The sequence below is a fragment of the Notolabrus celidotus genome, chromosome 17, assembly GCF_009762535.1.
Source record: "Notolabrus celidotus isolate fNotCel1 chromosome 17, fNotCel1.pri, whole genome shotgun sequence".
NCBI lineage: Eukaryota > Metazoa > Chordata > Actinopteri > Labriformes > Labridae > Notolabrus > Notolabrus celidotus.
The window spans coordinates 9791643-9802011 of NC_048288.1; the positions used below are offsets into that span (position 1 = coordinate 9791643).

Here is a 10369-nt window from a genome sequence, read left to right on the forward strand (position 1 = left end):
ACTCAGTAGTTTTAATTTCACTGATGCGGCCTGGCTGTGTTTTGAGCTGCTCTGTCTCTACTGATAATATCGACTCCTCCTGCTCTCCACTTTGCCAAGTTCTTTCTTTGTATCGTGGACTCAGAGTGTTTCGGCCAAACTTATCCCCTTATTTTGTTCATTATTTACATATTAAAGGAATATTTCCCCAGTTTTTTGGACGCCTCATTAAGTGTTCACGTCTCCTCGAAGTGAACTGTAAAGTCCTCTTCTCGTTCTTATATTCATGTTGTTTTTTCCTCCCATTCGTCTTATGCTTGAAATCTTCTCGTCTTATCTGGTCTGCCTCTGTTGCAGCTTAATGAGAACAGTTAAAGCTTTGTACCGCTGTGCTCGCTGTCACTTTGTCTCAGATCATTCTCTCTCTCGATTGGCTGGCTCTTGGTTGTCCTCATATTAACATGCTTCTTGTTTCCTCTCCTCACCCCCTCACCCTACGTCTTAATATCCCCCTTCTTCTTCCCCTCACGCTGCACTGCTGCTTCCTGGCCACAAGGTGGCAGTAGGAGACATAGTGAAGGTGACCAATGGCCAACACCTTCCAGCTGACATGGTTATTGTGTCCTCCAGGTCAGACCCCATGTGTATGAGTGTGCATATGTGTGTGTTTGTGTGTGGGCCTTCATGTACTCTGGTGATAATTCATTCATGTGTTTGAATCATTTTTTGTGTTGTTCAAACTTTAAAGGTCATTTCTGATATTGTTGATAAGCTGTTGTATTAAATGTTGTAATGTTGAAATGTTTGATACTGTAGTATCAACAGATGTTGATAATTAAGATCAAAAGAGAGACCCTGATTGATGGATGAAACCTTTCTTCTCCACCACAGCGAGCCTCAGGCCATGTGTTACATCGAGACCTCCAACCTGGACGGAGAAACCAACCTGAAGATCAGACAGGTACGGGACATGTGCAGCTCCTCCTGTGCTTCCAGAGCTGCTGGCTGCAAAACACTTAAAACCCTCTGCTTACATGTGGAGAGGAACGCTATTCAGATTTTATGCTGTGATAGAAACACATCCTCATACTTCCTAATGTTATCTTTTTCTTTGGGAACCTGTTTTTTGCTTTCATGCACCTTATCCATGCCTTATCTGGTGGCTGCATTCTTAACAAACTCTCCTACTTTACATCTCCTGATTTTCTTTTTTTAACAGGGTCTCCCACTCACAGCATCGGCACAGACTCTGGAGGATTTGATGGGGATGTCTGGCCGTTTGGAGTGTGAGGGCCCCAACAGACACCTGTATGATTTCACTGGCACATTGCGGCTGGAGAACCAAAAGTGAGACACAAACACAGAACCTTTTCTTGATTGAAAATAGGAGAATAAGGATAACGTTTATTGTTCTCTGAGGGAAATGTGTCTTAGGACACAGTACTACATCAGGCTGCAATCACAGTCTACACATACAAACATAAGTGGATGCAGCAGCAGCACCGTGTCACCTGCCAAAATGTGTTATTACTTGTGATTGTATATGAATATTTTATGGACTCAAATCAAAAAGCCACATGTTGTTAAGTGGCTTGATAAACAGTCATTTCCGTGGTGTGGGAAACATTTCTTCTTCAAAAAACAGGTTTTAATGATCATGTTTTTTCTCTTGTGTTCTTCAGTCCAGCTCCCCTGGGTCCAGACCAGGTGCTGCTGCGTGGCGCTCAGCTCAGAAACACGCAGTGGGCTGCAGGAATTGTCGTCTACACTGGTCACGACTCCAAACTGATGCAGGTAAACTCAAAGTACTGCCTGAAAAATCTTGGTTTCAAAAAAGCTTTGAGTCTAATTTGGTGTTTATTAAATGACCTCCCAGTAAAAGGTAGCTGGCATGGTTTGAAGGTTTTAATTAACTGTTCACCAGTCTGGAGTGCAGCCAAGTCGAGAGGCTCCTCAAATCCTCCGCCCCTGTGTTTGGACTGCTGACACGTCATCCTGCCAACACACATCAAAACACTTTAACGATCGCTCTGTGTTCATAATCAAACACCACAAATTAGATGAGTGCAGAAAAGTGTTTAAAGAGTGCTTCAAGGAGCTGACTCCTCTCCAGAGAGACCACTGTGTTTTACCTGCGCCCTAACCACGCACCTGTCCTCCTCCAGAACTCCACCAAGGCCCCCCTGAAGCGTTCCAATGTGGAGCGGGTGACCAACATGCAGATCCTGGTCCTGTTTGGCATCCTGCTGGTCATGGCCCTGGTCAGCTCTGTGGGTGCTGCCATCTGGAACAGGGAACACACTGAAGACGCGTGCTGGTACCTGTCCCGGGCAGGTGAGAACACAAACAAACACACACAACTAAATGCTTACCTTGATGGAGGAGTAGTAAACACGGGACTGTTCTGTTTGTGCAGGCGACATCTCCACTAACTTTGCATACAACCTGCTGACGTTCATCATCCTGTACAACAACCTGATCCCCATCAGCTTGCTGGTCACTCTGGAGGTGGTGAAGTTCACTCAGGCGCTCTTCATCAACTGGGTATGTGTGCTTCATCATGTGTGTTTTTAACACTGCTTACTTCTAAATCAACGACACTGATCATCTGTCTTCTGTTCCTCTACCAGGACATGGAGATGTACTACGCAGAGACAGACACGCCGGCCATGGCTCGAACGTCCAATCTAAATGAGGAACTGGGCCAGGTCTGCTCTTCCTCCTCCTCCTCCTCCTCCTCCTCCTCCTCATCATCATCTAGTTAAAGGCTGTTGGATTGACATACAAATACACAAAGTCACCATCACATAATGATGTTTCTTTTCTTGTGTTTTTCAGGTGAAGTATCTCTTCTCTGACAAGACAGGAACTCTGACCTGTAATGTCATGCACTTTAAGAAGTGTACCATAGCCGGCATCACATACGGGTGAGTCCGCTCTGTCTGTTGATTCATTCTTTCCTCTCGGCTCTTTTAAAGAATCGTACCTTTAAAACCACTTCATGCTCCTCTAAATCTGAGTCTCCTCTAATCCCAAACTGTTAAACCAATTAATGACTAACTAGTAGTAAAGAACAAGTTATCGATCAGCTGATTTAACTCTTGCATGCTTGATCAAATCACCTAATCTCTTCATTAACTGATTCCTTTTGCAATACCGCCTCATTCACCGCTGCAGCCACTTCCCTGATCTTGACTGTGACCGTTCCATGGAGGACTTCAGGTACGTAACCTTCTCCTCTGACTCTCTCCTCCCTCTGTCCCGTTCTTACACTCTCCTCTGTTTTACAATCTGCATTTTTGGAGGAATGGATGTCGTATGGATGCTTTGTCTGGAGAAACAAAAACCTGTGCTATTTTTCTGCTTTTTAAGACTTATGTGATAAATGAGTTTCTCTTATCTCGCAGCAATCTACCGTCCAACAGCAACAACTCCACAGAGTTTGATGACCCAACGCTCGTCCAGAACATAGAGAGCCATGTAAGAGTCTTTAAAGGTCTTCATGTATTTTCCATCTGAAGAGGGGTTTCTCTGAACACCTTTGAACACCTCATCTCTGTGTTTGTGTTTGTGTGATTAGCCTACATCGCCTCAGATCTGTGAGTTCCTGACGATGATGGCAGTGTGCCACACTGTGGTCCCAGAGAGAGAGGACGACCAGCTCATCTACCAGGCGTCCTCCCCGGATGAAGGAGCGCTGGTCAAAGGGGCGAAAGGCCTGGGTTTTGTCTTCACTGGGAGAACGCCCGACTCGGTCATAATAGAAGCTGTGAGTGTGTCTCTGCGTGCTTTACTACAGCAGCAGCTCCTCTGTGGGAAGTTATGAGCTGACATGTTGTTGTGTGTTTCAGAGGGGGAAAGAGATGAGCTATGAGCTGCTGAATGTTCTGGAGTTTTCCAGGTAAATACTCCCATAAAAGTCCTTCTCAGTCAGTAAATAACTCTGTAATTTCAGACAAGTGCGTTTTAAAAGTGAGCCCCTGCTTCCTTCACAGTAACCGCAAACGCATGTCTGTGGTGGTCAGGACGCCCACTGGGAAGCTACGCCTGTTCTGCAAAGGAGCGGTATGTTTATCTCATTAAAGTCCTAAATCAGAATTATGAGTGTCTGAGATATTTTTCATTAGTTACTGATTTCTTCTTCTGTCTTTTTTATTTCTGGCAGGATAATGTCATTTTTGAACGGCTGACCGAGTCGTCACAGTACAAAGAATTAACTGTTGCTCATCTGGAACAATTCGCCACGGAGGGTAAGACGGCCGGACGAGAGCAGGACAGGAAGACATAGATGGATCTGTTCTTTTCTCATGCTCATCGTAACAAAAGTCTTATTTAATCCGTTTCCTGTTTTCAAGTTTCTTTTTTGTTTTGGTGAAAAAAAATGAGCAGATGGTATCGGATTGTATTAAACTAAACAGATAATTTCAGTTCTACTGGACTACAGTTGAATTTACTCATGACTTCACTTGTTCTTAAAGTACATGACTGATAGACTTCATGCCCAAGATATGAGTCTCATTCAGCAGTTCTTTAATTACTTTAAACTTAATGAAGAATGACTCAAGCTTGTTTATCATGTCAGCTTGTGTCCAATCTGAATTTAGATCTATGCATCACGTCCTGAGACTCCTCCGTGAAATATTGGATTAATTAAAAGATACAAATTCCCACCTGCTCCCTGATCACGCTGCTTATCCTCATGTCCTCCTCTTGTCCATCCAGGCCTGAGGACTCTGTGCTTCGCTTATGTGGACCTGGAGGAAGGTGCCTACCAGGAGTGGCTGAAAGAATACAATCGTGTCAGCACGGTGCTCAAAGACCGCGCTCAGAAACTTGAGGAGTGCTATGAACTACTGGAAAAAGTAATCACAACATCCCCCTTACTTTGTAGTGGTGTTTATTGGTGTCTCAAAACTTAGGGGACATATTAAAGGCGAACACAAAGAGCCTGATGGTCCAAATAATTCCTTATTTTAAGAGATCAACAGGAGGAAAATACACCTGATGTTTGCCAGCAGGTGGCAGAGTGGCTCTGTGAACTCCTCACTCAGTCTTTTTAAAGTTCATGACTCACAGATTCTGTCTTTTTTTGGGATGAAGATGGAGAATAAAGATGCTAAAAAGGTTTGTGAAAGTTTGTGAAAAAGCTTTAATGGTTGCTTCGACGAGAGCAGTGAATCCATAAAATCAGTTCATCAGATGAGAGAATATTCTCTGAGGAGAGATGATCCAGTGGGTTAGAAAATCAAGGACTCGGTGCAGCGAGTCGAGGTGAGAAAACTAAGTGAAGAGGAAGCAAAAAGAGGAGGAGGAGGAGGGGGCTCAGACTGGGAGACCACAGGGGTAATTACCTGCACCAGGCTGCCAAAAGCCCCATAAAACCGGAGTCAACACCACAAGCAGTGTTAACTTGTGTGTCTGTGCGAGTGTTTGTGTGTGCGGCCGAGTGTGTCTAATGAGGCTACACATGCATTTAAATGCTAAACAAATTAAAGAGGGGGGGTGATGTGTTACCTCTTGGCACGAACACACAGAGCTGATACTCTGAGGTCCAAAACGAGCTGTGTTAGTAAACCTACTGGCATGGTTCTTATCCCTGAATTAGACATGGATGGCTTTCCCTTCAGATAAAGAACCCTCACAGCAAGCACCATCATTTGAACCTCTGGAGTTATCAGCCCATTTTTCCCTCTCTTAATATCAACCTCTAAATCATACTGTCTCTGTATCTGTCACACTTCTCTGCTCATGCACAGAACTTGCTGCTGCTGGGCGCCACAGCCATAGAAGACCGTCTCCAGGCTGGTGTGCCCGAGACCATCGCCACTCTGATGAGAGCCGACATCAAGATCTGGGTCCTCACCGGAGACAAGCAGGAGACGGCCATCAACATAGGTGAGATGTCAGATAAAAACCTCCTTAAAAATGTGTCGTTTACGTCTTTAGGGACGATGAGCTGTGTGAGAGTGAGAGCTGCTGATGAGGCCGTTATGCTGTGGAAAACCCCTCGTCACTGAAGCCTCATGTTGTTCAGGGATCTCTGTGTTTTGTGGACTTTATTGAATTATGCCTGGAAGAAGAGCAGGCATTATGTTGGCTGGGAAATGCCAGACATGTCTCCAGTTTTTAAGTGCTGGGGATAGAAAGCACTTTAAATTACTCAGTAATGACACTGCTGCTTTGGGGTATTTTGGCTGCTTTGGGAAAGTTTGCGGCAGAAATCCACAAAACAAGACTCAAAAAAACCAAACAGACTTCTCTCTGTCGTACTTTTTATAGGATGGCTTCCTGAGAGTCATCTTTTATCTTTCACACACCTACAGGAGACTGCTACAAACACACATCTGTATTTAGAAGAATAAAATCAATGCTTATGCTGATGATGTAGATGGATTTTGCTCAAAGACTTTAAAGGAAGGGGATCATTTGTGGCTCAAGAGTCAGATATCTGTGAGAGAATGGAGCTGGATTTAGTAAATCCACTCTGAAATGTGAGCACTTCTTCACCTGTGTCTTGGGTTTGAGTAAATGTAATCCCTCGCCCATCCCCCCCTCTCCTCCTCCTCCCTCTCTCTCTCTGTTTCTCAGGTTACTCCTGTCGTCTGGTGACACACGGCATGTCCCTCATCATCGTCAACGAGGACTCTCTGGATGTGAGTACCTCTCCTCTTCCTCCTTCGCTCTCGCTCTGTTCAGTGTGGGGACTTTTTGTGTTTGTTTATGTGTGCATAGAGGAGGAAGTGGGGTGTGTGAAGGGGGCTTTAAGGAGGTTATCGTGGGAACAAGGGTGTGGTCCACAGCCGGATTGGTGGGTGGGGCTCTTTGTGTGCTCACAGGTGCAGGTAATTAAAGTCTCTGGTGTCTCTTTGGAGAAAGGGATGAAAAGAGACGAGCACTGAACCATCACTGTGTGCCCCTCTCTTTCATAACCTTCACTTACAGTACAAGCTCCCTGTGACAGCTCAGGGTTCGTATTGTGCGTCTGTACGTAACACACGTGTGTAACTAAAACCAGCAGTATGTTAGTGCTTAGTCGGACCAGAGAGAGATCTGAGTCGGTCTGAGTCTCCAGATTACATTATCTACCTGTTACGTGCTCATTAAGTTCAGGCTTCATGTGTGACAGCTTAACTCAGAGGTCTGATTACTGTCATGTGTCCGTCTCTCTCACACGTTCACACACACTCAAACATCTACACACATTCACAGTGTGCTCACTTTTACTCAGGATGTTTATATGTGAGGCTGCGAAGATTATGCCTCATAAATTTAAGCATAGAATTTGTGTGTGTGTGAGTGAGTGTGTGTGTGTGTGTTTGTTTATGGATTTGTGTGTGAGGGAAGTGTTTGTGGGCCCACAGAGAGAGTTAAACCTGAGGCAGAGGCATGTATTTTTACATCATGTGCGTCTCGGTGCAGATGCTGGGTGTTCATCACATCACAGACCTCTATGTGGTTAAAACTTGCGTCCAGTTGGCATCCTGTGTGAAAGCATTTCAATGTTTGTTATACTCTAAAATGTAATTGAACAACTTCTCACCTATGATTAGTTTGCTCTCCTATAATTATGTGGACTTGGAGTAAAAGCAGAGTGGAGGAGGATTCTGGCGCAACTTCACCAGCTTCCAAGGTGCACCGAGAGGGAGGGAAGTCTAAAAGGGTCAGAGCTCCAGCGACACTTGTGGTATAAAGAACAAATTTATTCTTAGGCCAACGTGTTTCGGCTTGTGGCCTTCATCAGGGTCAAAGGAAAACACACAACCGACAACATTTAGATAGGTTTAAGAAAAAGTCAGAAACCTCCAATCAAGCATCCAGAGACATGTCAGCCAATAGGGCCACTAGAAAGGTGAGTTGGGCATGTGGTCATGAGGCTTCAGGCCAACTATTGTCCCAGGTTGAGTGTCCAATGAGGGACCTATGTGATGTTGAGTTCATAAATGGTGCTTTGGGAGGGAAGGGATTCAAAGATTGGGCCTGTTTGATGTAATTTAGGCCTTCTTTTAAAAGTACTTTAAAATTAAACATTTGTAGAGAGTTATACATGAAATAACAGGATACATTTAGAAAAACTACAGAATACATAAAAAAACTACTGAACACATAAAATCTACAAAATATATTAAAATCTACAGAGTACATCAAAACTACAGAACATGTAAAAAAAAAACTACAGCGCACATAAAAACTACAGAAGTCAAAGAAAACTACAGAACATTTAAAAGAACTGCAGTGTACATAAAAACTACAGAATACATGAAAAACTTCAGCACACATTATAAACCCTACTCAATATATAAAAACTACAGAATACAAAGAAAACTACAGAATACAAAGAAAACTACAGAATACAAAGAAAACTACAGAATGCATAAAAACTACAAGTTACAAACAAAAGCAGAACACAAAAAAACTACAGAACACGTAAAAAAACGCAACATATATAATTTATCATAGAAAAACTACAGTGAGACCATATGGTCCAGACACTCCTGAATTGAGAGGTCCTCATACATGCCATGTAGTAAAAGAAAATCTTTGTATTCTTTTGAGTTGTGTGTGGAAGCTTCCAGACGTCAGGTTCTGCTGGTCAGAGCCAGATGGCGTGCAGGGCCTCTTAGCCGCTGTGTAAATTGAGTTGGACGGGGTGAACATTTAATGTCAGGGTTATAGAGATACTTGTTTAAGAAGTGCCTGTGTGGTTAAAGCGAGAGTGTGAAAGCCAATACGGTGAGCACTGAGCGGATCGTTTCTAATACAGTTTGGATGATTGTGTTAGCATGTTTCAGTGAACAGTATGAAAAAACCCTGACTGCTCAATAAGTCTGGATCGGAGGGTGAAACATTTGTCTGTCGAGTGAGGGATAGTTAAAGTGAGTGAGTTGTTCTGCGGATTAGAATCGGACAGGGTGAGCAAGATCCTGAGCAAGATCCCTGACCCTTGACCTGGACACAAACTAAAGAAACAAAAAAGTGAAGATGATTTTATTGACTTAAAATGCTCAAAACAGCTCAAAAATAGTCTCAAATCCCACGTCTGGTCGTGCTTCCATTGCAGCTGTATATTCTTATCACCCACCTGCTTGTGGAGATAACGTAACAATTAGCATCATTATTCACACCGGGGTCAAAACATTAAAATCGTTAAGATGTCTGTCAGAACACTAAATGTCCTTTAACAACTTTAATCTGGACGAAGTAGCGCACAGACCAGCGGCAGACTCGTTAAAGCACAACTCTACTCTGCCAAGATTCAAGTTGTTAAAGGGCGTTCAGTGAACTGACATCTGTACGTCTGTGTAGTCGTGCACTGTCAGAAGTTTTTTAGTTTGTGTTCTTTGTCCCCTTTTGAAATCTAACGCAAGCTTTTTGTCGTTGGCATGCTGAACTGATGCATGTGGTGACGGCAGCACTAGATTAAGGTCTTCTGCCGGAGCCCGTTCTGGGTTCAGGTTGCATCGTGCCCGTCCTCTGTTTGGTCGACATCTCTTTTATTCTGCCTCTTGTGTGTATGGACGTCCCTTTCTGGCTCTGAGTTGTTACCTCCTCTCTTCTTTAGCTTAGCTTGTGACAGATCAGCCCCTAAACATGAATAAATTTAGGTTAATATAAAAAGGATCCTCCATGTTGTTTAGCGATGCTAATCGAAGCGAACATTTTTACCACAGTGTCAATAAGCAGAGGTGTAACATGCTGGCCTCCTATCTGTGAATTGATTTGATTGGACGTGTGGGATCAGGTTGTTGGCGTTGACAATCAGAATCAAGTATTTGGCACAGCAGTGATTTGTTCTGTCCCAATGTTACTGCCTGAAGATATTTTTTCAAGTAAAGCCCGTCTTCCTTGAAAATATGCTTGGTTGTTGTAGCATAGGTTTTGTTATCTTAAGGTTGGAGTGTGATGCTCCTACATGTCCGAAAAGAAAACTTTCATGAGACATATTTTCAGGCAGAAGAGAAGTCCTTCCTGCAGCTGAATGAGTTGTGATGAGGCAGGATTTGAAGGATTTACACCCTCGCTGAAAGGTGCTGTCTAAAGGTGCTGTCTAAAGGTCGAGCTCCCTGTGTAAACATTGCAGACTCTGAGGATGAGATCAAGAGAAAAGTTTGCAGAATCACGAGTTTCAGACAAATAATCCAGATTGACTGAACACTCCTGAAAGGGAAAGACTGTACTGAAAATTAACCCCTCTCTCTATCAGAAGAAATATCTTAATATGTTTTGTGATATAAAAAGACTGTGAGAAATGCTGACAAAGACTTTCCATTCAAAGTTATCCATAAAGCAGAAACTTTAAAAGCTCTGACTCCGTCTGATGAAAACTCTGGCTGTAACACGCGGTCATGGCAAACATGCACCTCTCTGTTTCGTCCTTGAGCACGTTTTTGAT

At 43.5% G+C, this 10369-nt stretch overlaps 1 protein-coding gene across 7 annotated transcripts in view; it reads left to right on the forward strand.

The window, feature by feature from the left end:
• Positions 1-10369, forward strand: part of atp8a2 (ATPase phospholipid transporting 8A2) — a 55963-nt gene that overhangs the window by 16081 nt on the left and 29513 nt on the right. For all 7 annotated transcript variants that reach the window (XM_034706195.1, XM_034706193.1, XM_034706194.1 and 4 more), the window contains 17 exons: positions 536-609; positions 871-940; positions 1199-1326; positions 1662-1773; positions 2145-2313; positions 2396-2523; positions 2610-2687; positions 2818-2906; positions 3157-3201; positions 3387-3459; positions 3560-3748; positions 3831-3880; positions 3975-4044; positions 4145-4229; positions 4702-4841; positions 5736-5874; positions 6568-6632. In XM_034706195.1, the coding sequence (XP_034562086.1) occupies positions 536-609; positions 871-940; positions 1199-1326; positions 1662-1773; positions 2145-2313; positions 2396-2523; positions 2610-2687; positions 2818-2906; positions 3157-3201; positions 3387-3459; positions 3560-3748; positions 3831-3880; positions 3975-4044; positions 4145-4229; positions 4702-4841; positions 5736-5874; positions 6568-6632 (1704 nt within the window). The remainder of the gene's footprint in view (positions 1-535; positions 610-870; positions 941-1198; positions 1327-1661; positions 1774-2144; positions 2314-2395; positions 2524-2609; positions 2688-2817; positions 2907-3156; positions 3202-3386; positions 3460-3559; positions 3749-3830; positions 3881-3974; positions 4045-4144; positions 4230-4701; positions 4842-5735; positions 5875-6567; positions 6633-10369) is intronic.